The sequence below is a fragment of the Python bivittatus genome, unplaced genomic scaffold (genome assembly GCF_059951505.1).
Source record: "Python bivittatus isolate LINGU-HERP-01145 unplaced genomic scaffold, Pbiv_v1 ctg000220_np1212, whole genome shotgun sequence".
NCBI lineage: Eukaryota > Metazoa > Chordata > Lepidosauria > Squamata > Pythonidae > Python > Python bivittatus.
In genome coordinates this window covers 39,834,628-39,852,508 of record NW_028277048.1, presented here as the reverse complement: position 1 = coordinate 39,852,508, position 17,881 = coordinate 39,834,628, and the positions used below count along the sequence as shown (strand labels likewise).

Sequence of the window (17,881 nt, the reverse complement as noted above, 5' to 3'; positions counted from 1 at the left end):
TTGCTTAAGCAAGTTTCCTTTCATCCTGGTTACAGGATGCACATTTATTTAAAATATTTATAAGCCAGCTTCTAGAGGAGATTCAACAAGGTGACATCTAACAAGCTTTAAAAGCACAGGACAGGATAAAGCTATGAGAAATAATTAATAATTAAAACCAAATAGTACCAGATATGCAGTTACTGTACATAGCAAGCTGAACAGCGGAGTCATGGGGCCAGTTTGAAGGCCTATAACGATGGGATTGGTAGGCATCAGTTAGAAGCACAATCCACAACTGGCTAAGAAGGCTTTATTTTGTGTACCTGCCTTCCTAATTGTTCCTTCAGGCCTCTGACGCTGATCCTAAAGTGCTGTCAAGCTGACATTGATCAAGACTAACTTTCAAACAACCTGAAATCAAACAACTTAGGTCAGTTGGGCCAGGGGTGAGAAAAGTCTGACATTCCAGATGTTGGACAGCAGCTCCCATGACCTCTAAACATTTACTTTGCTAAGGATGATAGCAACTGGAGATCAACACTGCCCCAAAGGGCCACATTGCCTATCCCTACATGGTAGAAACCAGAATAGCTAGTACAACAGAGATGTCATATGAGCAGACACATTTTATTCCAACCATCCCTAAAACAAATGCATACAAGTGCATTATATAATCCAGCTTGGTTGTCTTTATAGCATGGATAACTATATCCACGTCTCTCCTCTTCAGATAAGGTCGCAGTTAATGTATTAACTTATACTAGCAAAAATCACTCCTAGCCATCTGAGTTGCTTGATTTTTTGCAGTCAATGTTGCATCCAGGAGAACTCACAAACCAGGTACTTGAACCCCCTTGCAAACAGTTGTAAGTCATCCTTCAAACTGGTTGAATCTCCTTTCCACCTTGTATGAATCATCAGTTTGTCTGTCCTCATCTATCAAAATTGCTGGTATACACAGCTTGAGGATTCTACCATCTACCTAGGTTTAGTGCAAAATATAGTGCTAGTGAGATTAGTGCACTACATATGTGTCTTGCCACATTTCAGAAAGCTACACTGGTTACTAATTTGTTAATTAGTACAATTCAAAGTGTCACAGTGTGGAAATCCAATGCTGTAGCAACTTCTTTCTCAGTAACAATCTGCTTTTTTAAATTAAAATTTTCTGCTAAGATCATTATCAGAGACAAGGGTTTGTAAATTACATGTAAAAGTTCTAGCAGCTACGTTTATATCACACCTTAACCTTGATTAGTTTTAATCCTGGTTGGAGGGGGCCTTAGACAGATGTGCAAACTCAGCCCTTCTAATTAGTTAAGATTTAGTGTAGAGTGTAAAGCCAGTAAATGGACTAAATCAGTAATCAAGTTCAGTGTGTTGTGTGAACACAAGCACTGTCACATTAAGCAGGTTACAAGAAGAACAATATTTTGAACTCTAAGGCACAAGCATGGAATTCTCATACTTCAAAAAATATGTCTATCTTATTGTTTAGGTAGCAACTTAAGATGTTTTTATTCTTGCAAATATTTGTTTAAGATTAGTTCTCTTTAAAAATGAGAGCAAATTTGTTATAAACACTGGAACTATTTTTATGTTATGCTGTTGTGAAATAATTATTGTTATGGATCATTTAGAAATTTAGGGGGTTCTGGAGAAGAAATGGCGGGCTGAAGATGGCTCCGTGAAAAGCAGAGCTGATGACAGCAGTGGAGTGAAGAGTCAGCAAGTAGACCAGTTCTTCGATAATTCCTCTGGACAAGGAGAGGACTTGAGATCACCCACAAGTGCTCCAGACAGCTGCTCCTTGTGAGGAGACCACAAGACAGCAGTCTCCAGCATGTTTAGAGCTCTGGGAGATGAGGAAATAGCCACCGTGCTCAAACCGCAGTCGCAACCTTTAAAAGGACACTAAGTTCACGTACTTCCTTTTCTAATCACTTTTGGAAATTGCTTGTTAACAGCTTTTCAGCTATTAGGAACCTTTGGATTGACAGGTTTTATAGCACCGGGTGAGTTTCCTTCAATCCTTAGTGAAAAAAGTCTTAACTACAAGTTTAAGAACTTTAAAAAATTATTTTGGGAATCCACAGCGAAAGGGTGATTAAAACTTTGGTTTTAGAAAGTTACAAATGGACTAAGGGTCCAGATAAATTTGAAATAAGTCTTTGAATTAATTATAAAGAATTCTTCCCATGGGAAAATGATTTTGTTTTCAATAAAAAAAAACCATAGTAAGATAAGACTTAAGAACTGGACGCTAGAGGGAACTAGAGGAAATTAAAGATTGTAATTAAAGGAGAAGAACACTTAAATTTGACTTACTAATACAGAATGAAGAAAAAATATTAGACATTGGACATATGGAAGGATATTTTTGAACAATGGACTCAGAAGTTAATTTTAAGAGTGTCTGCCTCTATAGATAGACCATGTTTAAAAGATGTTATGGAAGAGGAACAAGTTTTACCGGACAAGACTGAGACTGATCTGAAAGTGGATTTAAAAATGACACGCTACAGGAATGATATGGAAAAAGATGCTATACTGGATATACAAAAGAAACCAGCTGATGTCTTAATAATTAAATGGGATATACAAATAACAAACCAAGAGAATTACCTGAATAATTTTCCTATATTGGATTTACAATATACAAATTACAAAATGATGAGGCTTTAAGGACTTGTTTACGGATAAGAGATGGATATGGGAAGAGGAGATCATTGTTTGTATTTTAAGAGAAGGTGATAAGTTACTAAAATTGTTTATACTTGTGATTGGGGAAGATACTTCTTTATATATTTCTGTTCTTTTTCTTTACTATATATTTTTTTCTTTTCTATTTCTCTTTCTATTTTTTCTCTTTCTTTTTTCCTTCTTTCTTTCCTGCACCTTTTTCTTTTTATTCATTTTTAGTTTGTATTATTTTGTATTGTTGTAATTGCCACCTTCAATAAAATTAAAGAAAAATAATCTAGAAATTTAGTATTGAAGGTTTATTGTGCTCATTTATGTGAATAATATTTATGTGTCAGTTTTTTCACCATTTTCTGAAAGGTTCAGGGATATTTTTGAAGAGTGTTAGAGAAATTTTGTAAAGCTTTCCTGATCAAGAGTGTGTGATTCTTTTTTCCTGTTGAGGCTGCATCCCCTGATTGGCAGGACTAGAAGGTTGGGATGTCCCTTTATTTCTTTCATCCTTTATTTGACTTTCTTTCTTTCTTTCTTTCTTTCTTTCTTTCTTTCTTTCTTTCTTTCTTTCTTTCTTTCTTTCTTTCTTTTTCTCTCTCTCTCTCTCTCTCTCCCTCCCTCCCTCCCTCCTTCCTTCCTTCCTTCCTTCCTTCCTTCCTTCCTTCCTTCCTTCCTTCCTTCCTTCCTTCCTTCCCAAGGTGCTAACTGTTAGGCAGAGACAAATAGCTCTCCTTGAATAGACCTTCTTCAAAGCACATACGAAAATAAATGCAGATTGCCAACCACAGCTCTAGGCCATTGGCTTTTACCAGGTAAGCCAGGAATAAGTGGGTTTTGATCTGACCTTTAGGTGGCTGTATCTGTCAGTGTCACAACGAATTAGGTGAGGTGCCCACATGCTGCTTCTTTTTCTTGCTGTTAGTTAGCTTAAAAACAACTAGAGAATGATGGCATCTAAGTGGAAATAAAGTAAATTTCCTGTACATCCAGTTTGACTCCTGATGCATACTTAGACACATCCATGTTGCTTTCTTGACAACAGTATGGAAATAGTTTGCTATTACTTTCTTCCTGCATGTTTTTTCAACTTTCCTATCTAGTCAACAATCCTAAGATTTCCTGGTGGCCTCCCATCCAAGTACTAACTAGATCTGACCCTGCTCAACTTTTTCAAGATCAGCTAAGGTAATCTAGGCTTCTAATACCTGTGAGGTGGCACTGATTTCCAAAATGAAATCCTTTAGTGGCAAAGAATGGAATGAAATGACCTATGACAATTCTTTCTAATCTTATGATTCTAAAATTCCAAGCTTTTCACAGCAAGCTGTATCTGCTGGAAACTCCCTCCTCCTCCTCCTCCTCTTCTTCGTCTTTTTCTCATGGTAGGAATTTTGTTGTCTTTCTTTGAATGTGTTTATCCTAGAAATCTGCAAAACTGTGTACAGCTTAAATTGAGCCACATGTTAAACTCTGGAAGTAGAAGACTTCTGCTTAGGATAAGTACAGTATGTGGAATCTCTTTACTGGTTAAAGCAATAGACCTTTTTTCTTGGAGAATTCAAGGGCTTACTTGGGCTGTGATATCCTCTACTGTTAAATATGATACCTGTTTGAGAAGTTGATGGAAAATTCTAGATTCTGATCCAGGAGTTCAGAAGAACCACGTTCTGCTTATACAGTATATGTATGTGTTTGTGTGTAGTGAAAATGTATTTGTTACCTATTTGTTGAACACAATCTTCCTTTTCTCCCACAGAAGATATACTTCTATTTCATAATTTCCAACTGCTAAAGGGCAAAATTTATACATTAAAAATGGCACATTTCCCCCCTAGGTAATAGAAGCTATATAGAATCCACTTGTGTGAAAGCCTTTGACAATAGATATGACATTATCCGTGACACTACAAGAGTGGTGAGCAACCCAACTTCTCTCCATGTAGCCTTCCCCAAATTTCATTTTTTAAATAGACACATTTTCAGTGACGGTGTTTTGCTCTGGCACATGCATCTTTCCACGTTTTAAAAGACCGGGTGTGACTGAGCAGCACTCCCTCTCTTGCCCTGAATCCCCCACTCCATCCATTGCATCAGCTTACCGTGAAGATAGACTGTCATGTGACCCCAAGAAAAAGAGTTGCACATAAAATATAGCAACAGCATGCTTTGTCTGAACTTGTGTTTGTAGCCAGCAGCAATAGATGGCTTAGTGACAAAAGCATTTTTCCCCCTTGTTAAAACCATTGGAGGGAGTTTGGCACGCTTTCTTTAAGGAGGAAGACACTTGGCGCGTGGTGCCTCCAAATTAGTTGCCTTCAGCTGTTTGTTTGCTTAAAATAGAGGTTGGTTTCTTTTAGTCCCTTGATGAATAGCTGACTGGGTGAAACACACCGGTATTGAGATTAAAGTCTTCTTGATAAATAGCTGAAATAGAGGTAGTGCAAATTATGTATGCTAGATGGGAAGTTAGGGCAGAACTTCCAAGAGATGCAGGACAAGCTAAAGGACCACTCTCTGACTTAAGGAAGCAAGTCTCTGAATGTTGCTTTGTGGAGATGCAAGCCTTCACCTTCCCAGAAAAGCCTTGTCAGAAGCCAAAAGTTGGGCAAAAAGGGCCTCGGTTAGTTTCAGCAAAGAACCCTTATAGGCTCATATAAGAAGCAAAAGCTAATGAGTCAGGGGCCATTTGGTGTATGCTCCTATTCTCATAAATGGTCCTGCGGTTATTAAAGCAAACATAACCAACCTAAAAGAGCCAGTTTGGTGTAGTGGTTAAGGCATCAGGCTAGAAACCGGGAGACCGTGACCTGTAGTCCCACCTAGGCACAAAGCCAGCTGGGTGACCTTGGGCCAGCCACTATCTCTCAGCCCTAGGAAGGAGGCAAGGGCAAACCACTTCGGAAAAGTCTTGCCAAGAAAACTGCAGGGGCTGGTCCAGGCAGTCTCCGAGAATTGGACCAGATTGAACGGATTGAAAAAAAAAAAAACTACCTAAAAGCGAGGGGTGATGTTGTGGTGACCCTTCAAATTGTGGTGATTGAAGAGTCTTTTCTTCAGCCCGTGGGCATCACCGGATTTGCCTTTTCCTGTAATGAAAGCAGTCATTTAACAGCATGCTGGACCCAGGCTAAGACAGTATGCTCATTTGGGGAGCTGCGAGTTAAACATCTGCCAGGAACATTCTGCTTCACTGTGTTACCTTTCCAGCACAAGAAATTCATCTTCTCAGCTGCTCCTACAAGGCTTTTGGTAAATGATTTTGGATTTGGTGAGGTAACCACCCACCTGCGTCCTTTCTAAGCAGAGGTTAAAGGATGGATCAGTACAAAGCCAAAGTTTCAGCTATTCTTCCCTGACATGTGCTTCTTTCTGCAATAAAAACAATAGCCTGTTCTTAACTATCAATGCACGTAATAAAATTGCCGCATGCCAAAAGGGAGGGAAGATTGGCAACAGGGTAAATAAATCACATAGCATTTTCTGGGGCCAAGAATTTAAAAGCAGGCATAGATGACTGCTCACGGCCAAAAGAGAGGTGAGTTTGGGTGTGTGGCTGTGTCCGCACATACAGATGAGCCTATTTCTAGGAGGTAGAAAGAAAAGCCTGCTCCACCCCATCCCCAGAGGAAGACTGGCAGGCAAGCAGCAATCTGGGACTAAAAAATGCCTTGTCTCAGCAGCTTGGCTGCTTCCCAGATGGCCCATCAGGAACACAAAATGTGGAGACGGATTTGGACACATCTATAACAACGTGCAATTGCACTTAATTGGGTCAATCTTTATCCTTTATAGCCCTCCGGCTTTATGATTAAGGCCATACTTCTCATACTGTTTGAATAACTCAGCCATACATTTGCCACGGCTTTCAACTCTTCCTCTGACTCTCGTTCACAAAGATACGTCCCAGAAAATGCGAGGACGTTATACTGACAATTCATAGCCTCATGGAGGGGGGAGACTGCACCCACTCACTCTCCAGCAGAGGTGGCCGTTCTTGCGGTTCTACCTGAGGCTGGAAAAAACAGGGGCTGGAGCGAAAGAGGACCCCTGGAGAAGCAGTGAGGCAGGCAGCTGATGACCTCACCGTCCACAATTGCCACCGAGGTCACGGGCGAGATGCTGCGGAAGGAAGGGTTCTCGTAGACTAACTCTGAAAAGTATATACTGTACTTCATTTTTCATATGTAAGATTAGTATAGGAAATGCAAAGACAGCGTGCCCTGGGATAGAAGGTAAGCATGATAGGGAGGGATCCTGCCTCTTAATAGGGTCATATAACAGCAGTGGTCAGCTGGGTTTAGTAAAATAAAAAAAAACACACCTAAATGGACAACTGTTTGGAAACAGAAGGGAAAACCCATTCCTTGTAAACTGATAAGCTGGATAGTTTCCAGTTCCAGAAACACTAACCAAGGCAAAAAAGAAAAAAGACAAGAAAACATGATAGCGATATAAACGTATTAGAAATATATATGTACTGGAATAATATTTGTATAAGTATATATAGAGTCGTAATTGTTTACTGTTATGACGTATTAACATTTTTTTGTATTTCTTCCACTTTTTTGTTAAAGCACTTTCTATGTTTTTTTTTCCCCCTTTCGAATAATAAAAAAATAAATAAAAAAAAGCAAGGCAAGGGCAAAAGACGGGTATCATCTTGGAGCTCAACTTATTTAAGTCTGCTACAGTTTAAAGCATCAATTATGTCAATAAGAGTACATTCCTAAATATACCTTATTCTTAGTATGTACACCCCACTTAGCTCAATGGGATTTCGGCATATACAGATGTGCAGAACTGTGCTGGTTCAGCTCTTCCGTAAGTTCCATACCATTAGCACATATTTGGGAGGCGCTCTGCTCTGGTATGTGCATAATCACATACCAAGGGACAATTAGGCAGTTGTTGGCATAACAACATGGCCTGTGATGTACACAGCAGTACCTCTCATCATCTCTGTTGGCGCACTAATGGGACACACTGTTCCTATCCCTCTGGCCTTTTTTACTGATACAATAAATGGGAGGGATGGTTGAACGCAGTCCTTCCCTAACCCTATAGAAATAAACTTGGATTGTGGAGTAATAGTTAAGTACTATCATAGGCAAAAGCACTAACAATATACAAGCATCTACCAAACAGAGAAACTAGGGGAAAAAACTCCCTTTCAGCTCCCGAACAATCTATTGTACAGTGTCTTAAGCACAAAAATTGAGAGGCTTTTTACCCGGACCTCTTATTCCTAGAACAGAACAGGTCTCTCTTTTGTGGAAAAGATTTCTCCAAGACTGTTAGCAGTAGTCTCTCTCTGGAGTAACACATTTATAAAATAATCCCGACATTTCCTGTTATTGGCAGGTGATTATTCAGACATTGGCCATGGCAGCCGCTGCCTTAAAAAAAATGTAAACACGTACTGTGACATGGGGCCAGCTCACAGGTTACCACTGGCCAGAAGGAAGCTTGTGCGGGACTTACACCGCAGCGTAATCACCACCGAGCAGTAGAGCTTGCAGACAGCAGGTGGCACTCTATTCCTGTGACCTCTAGAAGGGACAGAGCCAAACCGGTAATATATTCCCTACCCAAAGCGAGGGATGCTCCTCCTTCAGACATGTATCTCACAGCCATCTCTGAACAGACATTAAAATAGCTCTTTCTCTTGCGACCTTGAAATCTGAAGAGCTGCTCCCTCCCCTCCCCCTCAGCCCCCCTCCCCAATTCTGTTTATATATGCAAACACAACCCCTCACACGGATGACAAAGACAGACTTGAGTTTCTGTAAAGGAAGGAGACGCGTACAAGCAAATTGCTTTCAGATACATAAGGGATCCAGGACTCCACTTGCTTGTCCCTGGTGACAAGGAATGGCTTAAGTTGCAAATTCAGGAATTGATAAACAGGTCCTGTAACAAATGGTTGCAAAGGAAGGACACCTCCATGCAGGAAACCTCCACTCCTGGGCTCCCACCTCCTCTCACAGGAGACCCCAATTTTCCAGGAACACTTTATAAAACACAACTCTAGTGATTGCACAAAGAGCATGTTGATGTTGTTTCTTGACAATGATAAGTGGTTTATCATTCCTTTTTCAACTTCCTTCCCCCTAGCCTACAACTCTGGGATTTCCCAGTAGTCTCCCATCCAAGTGCTAACCAGGTCTTAGCCAGCTGAGCCTTTTCAAGATCAGCCAATGTTGGCTACATGCTGGCATCTATGATTTCTTGTAGCTTTTAAATTTTTCAGAGGGAGAGCACCCCACCTGGTTCACTTCCCTGCAGAGCAAGTGTTGAGATTTATAAAAGCGTCAGACAAGATACTTGGGTGTGGACGAGAGGGCAGGGTGTTAAAGCACCATTGGTTATCTGTTCCCCACGTTACCAGCTGATCCACATGGGGGGGTGCTGTGTGGAAGGGTCCTCAAGAGGGAATTTACCCAAGCAGCAGCTGAAGGAGTTGAAAATAATGATAGCATCAAAGACAGGCTACCTCGGCTCCAACTTCACTCCTGTTACAAGTGCAAAGTGCACCGAATTCAGTTTTCCACACTACAGTGGGGCAAAAAAGTATTTAGTCAGCCACCAATTGTGCAAGTTCTCCCACTTAAAAAGATGAGAGAGGCCTGTAATTTTCATCATAGGTATACCTCAACTATGAGAGACAAAATGGGGGGAAAAACTCAGAAAATCACATTGTCTGATTTTTAAAGAATTTATTTGCAAATCATGGTGGAAAATAAGTATTTGGTCACCTACAAACAAGCAAGATGTCTGGCTCTCACAGACCTGTAACTACTTTTTTAAGAGGCTCCTCTGTCCTCCACTCGTTACCTGTAGTAATGGCACCTGTTTGACCTTGTTATGGGTATAAAAGACACCTGTCCACAACATCAAACAGTCACACTCCAAACTCCACTATGGTCAAGACCAAAGAGCTGTTGAAGGACACCAGAAACAAAATTGTAGACCTGCACCAGGCTGGGAAGACTGAATCTGCAATAGGCAAGCAGCTTGGTGTGAAGAAATCAACTGTGGGAGCAAGAATTAGAAAATGGAAGACATACAAGACCACTGATAATCTCCCTCGATCTGGAGCTCCACGCAAGATCTCACCCCGTGGGGTCAAAATGATCACAAGAACGGTGAGCAAAAATCCCAGAACCACACAGGGGGACCTAGTGAATGACCTGTAGAGAGCTGGGACCAAAGTAACAAAGGCTACTATCAGTAACACACTACGCCGCCAGGGACTCAAATCCTGCAGTGCCAGACGTGTCCCCCTGCTTAAGCCAGTACATGTCTGGGCCTGTCTGAAGTTTGCTAGAGAGATTTGGATGATCCAGAAGAGGATTGGGAGAATGTCATATGGTCAGATGAAACCAAAGTAGAACGTTTTGGTCTAAACTCAACTCGTCATGTTTGGAGGAGAGAGAATGCTGAGTTGCATCCAAAGAACACCATACCTACTGTGAAGCATGGGGGTGGAAACATCATGCTTTGGGGCTGTTTTTCTGCAAAGGGACCAGGACGACTGATCCGTGTAAAGGAAAGAATGAATGGGGCCATGTATCGTGAGATTTTGAGTGAACACCTCCTTCCATCAGCAAGGGCATTGAAGATGAAATGTGGCTGGGTCTTTCAGCATGACAATGATCCCAAACACACTGCCCGGGCAACGAAGGAGTGGCTTCCTAAGAAGCATTTCAAGGTCCTGGAGTGGCCTAGCCAGTCTCCAGATCTCAACCCCATGGAAAACCTTTGGAGGGAGTTGAAAGTCCGTGTTGCCCAGCGACAGCCCCAAAACATCACTGCTCTAGAGGAGATCTGCATGGAGGAATGGGCCAAAATACCAGCAACAGTGTGTGAAAACCTTGTGAAGACTTACAGAAAATGTTTGACCTCTGTCATTGCCAACAAAGGATATATAACAAAGTATTGAGATGAACTTTGGATATTGACCAAATACTTATTTTCCACCATGATTTGCAAATAAATTCTTTAAAAATCAGACAATGTGATTTTCTGGATTTTTTCCCCCATTTTGTCTCTCATAGTTGAGGTATACCTATGATGAAAATTACAGGCCTCTCTCATCTTTTTAAGTGGGGGAACTTGCACAATTGGTGGCTGACTAAATACTTTTTTGCCCCACTGTATTTAGCCTAGGAGAGAGTTTAAGAAGCAACACTTCTTGCGTGCAGGAGTAATAGGGAAAGGCTAGACTGCCAAAAGCTGCATTCCTGCCTACCCAATTTTCTGCCTTCACTTAGATAGATACTGAACTTCACTGCAGGGTTGTTGACAGACTCTTGTTTTGTCACTGCTCCAGTTCAGCTGCAATTTAAGCTATTTTAGCTTAGTTCTGCTTCGGTTCAATAAATCTGCAGTGATTGATCTGGGATGCATAACATACTGGTTCACCCAAGAGAATTAGGATGCAAATTCATTTGCAAAATGGGGCAAAGCAAGCAAAGGGCTCTAAACTCATTGCAGCAATTGCCACTCCATAGCCTATATGAAACAAGACCAAAAAAAAAAAAATTCTGTGTTCTTAATAAATAAAAGATTTTATTCAAAGTGATTTATTTATACAGTCAGAAATGTGTCCAGATGAAGATGCCACTAAACCAATGTTAAAGAGGAAAAAAAAGGCTTAATGAAGAATTACAGTATAGCCACTGTGATTAATTTTAATTGATTTAATAAAACTAGAGGAATAAAAATTACCAGCTTTCAACAGATTTAAAAGTTGCAATTTGTGTATTGACCAAACCCCATCACAAAGCAGAAGCTGGCCTTCAGTTTGATTCCAACCAAATACTGTACATCCCAAGTTGAAACTGAGCTCATTACAGAGGGAAAGCTGTGCTATACAAATCCCAAATAACAGAGCCTCCCATATGCAGAGTTTATTTCACATGCTCCTTCTAATTCCTGTAGAGACAGTAAGTGTACCCCTGCAAGTTTTTCATTTCCTTCTAAAGTGGCAACTGGGAATTCTTCTGTTCCAGTCCAAGTTGATCAGAGAATTTCAATAATGTTCCAGGTTCTGCTGTGGTTCAGAAAAAAAAAATCTGGTTTTTGTTTCCCATTGAAGGTAACTTCTTGGTCTGCTGTGGGCTGCTCTCCCCCCTGCAACGCAGGGATGGATCTGTCAGATTAGCCTACAAGTATGGCCCTATCAGTCTGCCACTGGGATTTCAATCTTGAAAAACCGACAGAAATCAGGCAAAGCACCCTCTTAGTGCTTCACTCTATTAGAAACTGCTCTCACAACACAGCCCACCCACTGCCACAATTTGATGAGAATAAATGGCATTTATTCTGAAATTTCCAGGCCATTTTTTTAAAAAAAATTGGGACTAAGCATCAGATAACATTTTATAGCCCAGCCACTGGGTTCCCTTCAGCTATATTTGGAAAGATTCCTCTTCTTCCAAAGGACAGACAATCCAACCCACCTGGAAGTTCAAAAAATCTTTGTCACCTTTTTTTTTTCTTTCTTTTAAAGTGAGGTGAAATTATGGAGCACTTGGCAACTCCCCTTTCCATATAAAGCAACAGACTGCCTTTGGCTAAGTGGGGAGGTGTTGCAAGTTATGCAGGTCTTGCTAGGGTGTGAAGGGGCCAGCTGTGGCTTTTAACAAAGGCATCACTTAATATCTCTGAAAACACCTGACACTTTGCAACCTGTGGGAGCCTGGAAGCTCATTCAGTCCATGGCCTACGTTTTAAAGCAACCTGTCCTGAGAGCTGGGTGGAGCTTCTCTCTTACAGGTGCACTATAACCATTTTAATGGATTTAAATCAAGCAAGAATTGCTAAAAACTGAGTTGCTGCTTTTGCTCACCACTCCGGCTTGCAGATTTCCCCCAGGACTAGATCCAAGGGTCCTCTTTTGGACAGATGTAGCAAGAAGAGTTCCACTGCCCTATTTGGTGAAGAGCCAAATTATAAGCAGTTGAAAGTTTATACTGGTAGTAATAGTGGTCCTATCCTTTCAGCTTGCCCTTTGTTCCTCTTTTACTTTTAAACAGTTTGTTGATTGTTTTGTTGTATACTGGCCTTTGACCTAAATAACTTTTGAACTGAACTAAGTGGCTGAATGAATCCTCATCTTATTCAGGTAGGCATACATTTCATCACCTCAATATTTCAGGGTGATCCCACCATTTACAGTGTGGTGCTTTTTGCTATTTTAACCAGGAAACAGTTAAATCAACAGTAGTAAAACTGGAGAAGAGAAGGACATGGGATCGACAGATGGAAAGGGAAGAGGCTGCTGGTTTGAAAGGAGAACATAATGGTTCATAGCCCTCCTTCTCTGGCCACTATAGTCCTCATCAGAGAAGTTCTTAATGAAGCTAAATGCCTCAAAGTGTTTCCTCTACTTGGGATACTGAGAAGAACTTTTGCCAGTATGTTTTATTTAAGAAGTTTAAATCGAATAGTCCATATTGCATGATGTGTAATTTTGCATAATTTACACTCACAGTGAAGCTGTTGATTCTGACTTTCCAAATGGCAAACATTTGATGTGCATATGGAGAAAAACTGAAGGCTTTTTAAATACAGTGACCGTTTACACGCACGCTGAAATGTTTCCTTTGGGAACCCCAAAGTTTGCAATTTTATTATTGTTTTTGGCAGACTGTACTCCAGGTGATCATCATGGCTTTACAATAAAGCCAGGGAGTGGTGCATTTTGGTTAAAGCAATAGGTGCATGCATAGGTGCGTGGGTACACCTGGGCAAAGGAGCAAGGTCGGCCCTGCCCCTTCACCTACCATCAGGGTTGCTGGTTGTGGGTTCATTTTCTAAAGCAGTCACTATTCCCTACACGGCAAGGGAAGCGGGGAATCCTGGGTCACTTTTGACCCTGATTTGCCAGGCTCAACCTCTCTCTCTCCATTTGCTCCAAACTACAAAGCATCACCATAGTCTGACTGACCCTCTTCCCGGTACGAAGCACATCAAAATCCAGCTCTGACCACAAAGCAGGAGACTCTTCTATTCTGCATCATGTGTATTCTCCTCCCATGACCACCTCTGTTTTGGGGATCAGAAGAAAACCACCCTTGTTCTTTCATCTTTTGCTTGCCATCTGCCGAGTTTTCTGTGCCCGCCGTTTTGCAGTCCCCACGTAGCTGGGATACAATCCTGAGCGGTCATTTCCGGAAAGCAAAGACCTCTCGTGTTTTAAGCCCCCTTCTGCATTCATTTCCTGACTTGGGAGAAGGCTCATCCACCATGCCCCCGTATGGGCAGCTCTCAGAGTCAGGGTGATTTCCAGTACACTCCACGGCGGGGATGTAGCCACTGTCCCACATGCCTGTTCCGCAGAGTTTGCACAGGTCATGCAGGCTGCAGGGGATCCGGGGCAGCAGGCGGAACTGATAGAGCAAACTTCTAGCCTGAAAGAGAGAGAGCGTGAGATGTTTAGGTGTGCTGAAGAGAGGGGACAGTGGGCATCTGGAACAGCCAGGCTTGTCTAAAACATGCCTATTGTAAGTCAGAATAAAGGCTCACCACCCACGGACCCCAAAAAACCCTCCCTCATTGGGCACGTTATGTGCGCTACAGTCAATAGATTTCTTCCCAGCAGTTTTGTCTTGGACCCCGGTACTGATTTACCTTCCTGAGTATGAGCTCCCCATTCATGTGCATGGCGAGGTTCCCAAAGTGTAGCAGCATCTGGTCAGTAGCCAGTTGCTGTTCAATGACATCATCCCCATAGATCACCACAATAGCCACACAGATGAAGAGATGGAAATAGTCTGTCTGCAGCAAAAGTAACCAAGAAGACAGCAGTTAGTAGCAACAATGCTTTGAAGAGTTTTCTTGGGCTAAGAGAAAGTGCCAAGAAATGGCAACAGAAGAAGAGGCAATTGATGGTGATCATGAATTATATGACAAGTTGGAAGGGCAAAATTATTCCTCTCCCACCATTCAAAATGGTAAAGCAGCAACTTTAAGACAAAAGAAAGCACTCCATGTAATGCAAAACTTGTGGGATGTTATGGCTTGAGTTTCAGACCAGGAACAGATTAATGCAGAGCTCTCATTTGCATTTCAGATATGTTATCCTGTCCAATGCAGACAGCAGACTATCTTCTTGAAGGAAATGCAGGAAAACACAGGAAAAAAACACAGGAAAAGAAAAGTTTTGGAAAACTGGTTTTGGAGTCTGCAATCTCCAGCACAGGCACCATTGGCAGATTGGCACTGCTTCCACCAGGGATATGCAGCAGTGACTGGCTGCTATATAGTCCAAGAGCTTTTAACTTCTAGGACACCCAGAGGCAAAGGGATGAGTAAAGCCTTAGCTGAGATCTTGGGACAGTGTGAAGCAAGGCCACAATCTTGCACACTGGCTTTCCTGGAGCTGCTGCCCTCCAGCTGCCTGGGGATCAAGGGAGACAGTGTCCGACCAGGTGAAGGACACCAGGTGGAGCAAGGCTGCTCATGCACTAACCTGAGCCCCACTGAATTCAGTGGCATCTTCAACTGAGAAGGCATGCATCCAGTTGTGCTGGAGATTGCATTAGGAAAGATCAGAGGAGCACCTGAAAGACAGTCAGCAATGACCAAGAGAAACTGAAGACTGCCATTTTGTCACACTGCTAACAACGACTAGACGTTATACGTGTCCATCCTGCCCTGACTGCGGCTTCTCTGAAATATTTCTTCAGCCACAGTTAGTAGGAAACATGGAGGTTGTGATGCTGCCCCCTGCTGTCAGCTGAAGGAGTCAAAGCCAGTTACTTCCAGAGGCAACACAACCATTTCACAATAGCAAAGCAACTGGAAAGAGCTTCCACACAGATTTTTAGAGAGCACTATCAAAAGTGTCACAAATCTTACTTGAGGGAGGGCTAAGAAAAAAGGAAGCCAGAACTGGTAGGTCAAGCTATAAATCCAGGTGCCCAAAACAGGATAAAAAATACATATTGATGTACCTGAACAGAACGCATGTGTGTGCACAAGTTAAAATATTTACAGCTGAAGCCCATGAAATCCATGCAGGATTCTGTCCACGTAACTGCCAGCTTTATTTTTAAATGGAGTCTTAATGCTTCCCCCATATTTCAAATTTAGCACTTTGGCATTTAACTTGATATGCCTTATTAATGTATAATCAGGGAACCAATGCTTTCCCTTCTGAGTTAAGTTTGGCTGCAGAATTCAGTTCGCCTTCTGTAACGCCTCAGATGTTATTCCCACAGAAGCCTGGATCATCCAGCTAAGAGGCAGCGAAGCCAAAGTGGGAGCGAAGACGAGCAACCCTCCTGGCGGCCACTTCGTGCTAATTTGAGGCAAGCTTGCCCAGGCATTTTCTCCCCCCTGCACCTCCTCCCTGGACCACCACCAGAGAGCAACTCTTTGGCAGAGAGACGTGAGAGTCAGCAGCATATGGCTCGCATGGTCTGGTGGCAGCCTCCGCTTACAGGTCCGACACAAACCATACGCTTGTTCCTGCTGCTGGGACCTGGGGCTAGCCTCACAGAGAAGCTGGGGAAGTCAGTCTGTGCGTGTCCATCTCTCTCTGGAGAGAGCTTGCACAGAGCAGGCATCAACCTTTACAGCTCAGGAGAGAGCAAGGTGGCCGGACTGCAGACGCAACCGCACGGCGGGCGGAAGGCATTTCAGGCTGATGGGTGGCGACGGCAACAAGAGCGGCCCAGAAGCTCCGCAATGAACCGTCAGAGCGAAATTTACATCGGTTTGTGTACTGTCAGAGGAAACCAACGGGGCGGGGGACACTGAGGAGAAGGCCAGCTGGTCGCTCAGATGAGAGCAGGGTGCGTGTTCAGCTCACCCCCATCCAGGCTAGCACAGGGAGCTGGAAAGCAGGGGCCACAATGGGCGGCAGTTCCTGCCAGGGCAGCACAGGGCCCGGACGAAGGTGCCCTCAGGCCTCACCTGGTAGTGAGCCCAGCAGGCTTCCCACATGCGCAGAGCTTCAGCGTCCGGAAACTCTCGCTTAAAGCAGAGGAGGATCCAGCGGTGACAAAAAAGCATCTGAAGGCCGTCCTCCCCAAGGGAGGCCAGGTGCTGGTAAAAGCGTACGTGCATCAGCCTCAGCAGTTCTCGAAGGTACATCTGCAAGGAGAAAATGGCACTCAGCGCCGCCACAGCCTACTCAGCAGGGGAAGGGGATGAGCAGAAAGTGACAGCCACAATTACTCCTTTTCGTTTTCCTATATTCCCTCCTGATACCCTCCTGGATCAGTAGAAGCTCGCACGCCTCCCGAAGCTGGCTGCATTGGTTGATCTACCAACCAATTCAAAAAATAACATGCAAACAAGAATGCTGGGTCTGGGCAAGAAGCACTGGGAGCTGCCGGGAAGTGGGCATTTCTGCATTGCCAGGGCCTCCTGTGAGCACAACTTTCCCGTATCTGCTTCTCTGACAGAACTCTGATTGCTCACACACTTCCACTTCTCCCATGGGATACACGGGGTCGCTAGCAGCCCCACATGCAGATACCACGTTTTGGATTTCTTTGGCAACGATGGGGAGGGGACCAGAGAGGAAAAGAAGAAGGCCCTCAGCTCCAAGCCTCACCAGTTGCTTCTCCATGTCCTCATCCCGGGGGGAACTGATAAAGATCGTGTTCTGCATCAAACCAACAAAGCACCAGAAAGTATCCGATTCATCCAGAACCTCAGCGAGGATGGGGGCCACGAGATCAGACATGCCCTGGGAATAGCCAATGGCTGGGTTGTACACTGCATAGTTTAGCAAGATCCGCCTAAGGGGACAGTAAAACAAACAAACACACACAGAAAGTGAGGTTAGGATGATGGAAGTCAGAAAGACCTCTGTGCTTCCCCTGCCAAGGAATCACTGGCCAGAAGCTTCTTTTAAAGTAAAGGAAAATGGGGAGAAAAGGACAACCACGACACAGAAAATACATGACTTGCAGGAGAACAGGGACCACCCGTGCTCCTTAGAGGCCTGAGGCAAAGCATTTTCTCTCTGCTTTAATCTCCCACCTGCAATATTGGGCATAAAACTCACATCTTCCTGGGTTGTGGTCCAGCAGCCTTTCCTACCCTAGTGCCCTTCAGTTAATTGGCCTACAGCTCTCTCAATTCCCAGCCAAGATATGTTTGGAACCTCCTGGCTAGGAATTCTGAGACACGCAGGCCACATCCAGGGCCCCAGAACGGGAAAGGCTGCTTAAAGAGACAA

At 43.2% G+C, this 17,881-nt stretch overlaps 1 protein-coding gene across 9 annotated transcripts in view; it reads right to left on the bottom strand.

Annotated features, from left to right (window-relative positions):
* Nucleotides 1–11,251: 11,251 nt before the first annotated feature.
* Nucleotides 11,252–17,881, bottom strand: part of TBC1D16 (TBC1 domain family member 16) — a 61,092-nt gene continuing 54,462 nt past the window's right edge. For 4 of the 9 annotated variants that reach the window (XM_088138389.1, XM_088138391.1, XM_088138390.1 and 1 more), the window contains exons 9-12: nt 17,252–17,438; nt 16,606–16,785; nt 14,317–14,463; nt 11,252–14,096 (exon numbers count right to left, since the gene is read on the bottom strand). In XM_088138389.1, the coding sequence (XP_087994515.1) occupies nt 13,851–14,096; nt 14,317–14,463; nt 16,606–16,785; nt 17,252–17,438 (760 nt within the window). In that variant the 3' untranslated portion in view covers nt 11,252–13,850. Of the gene's footprint in view, nt 14,097–14,316; nt 14,464–15,157; nt 15,249–16,605; nt 16,786–17,251; nt 17,439–17,881 lie in introns of those variants that run through there. The other 5 variants (XM_088138395.1, XM_088138393.1, XM_088138394.1 and 2 more) reach the window with 3 other exon arrangements.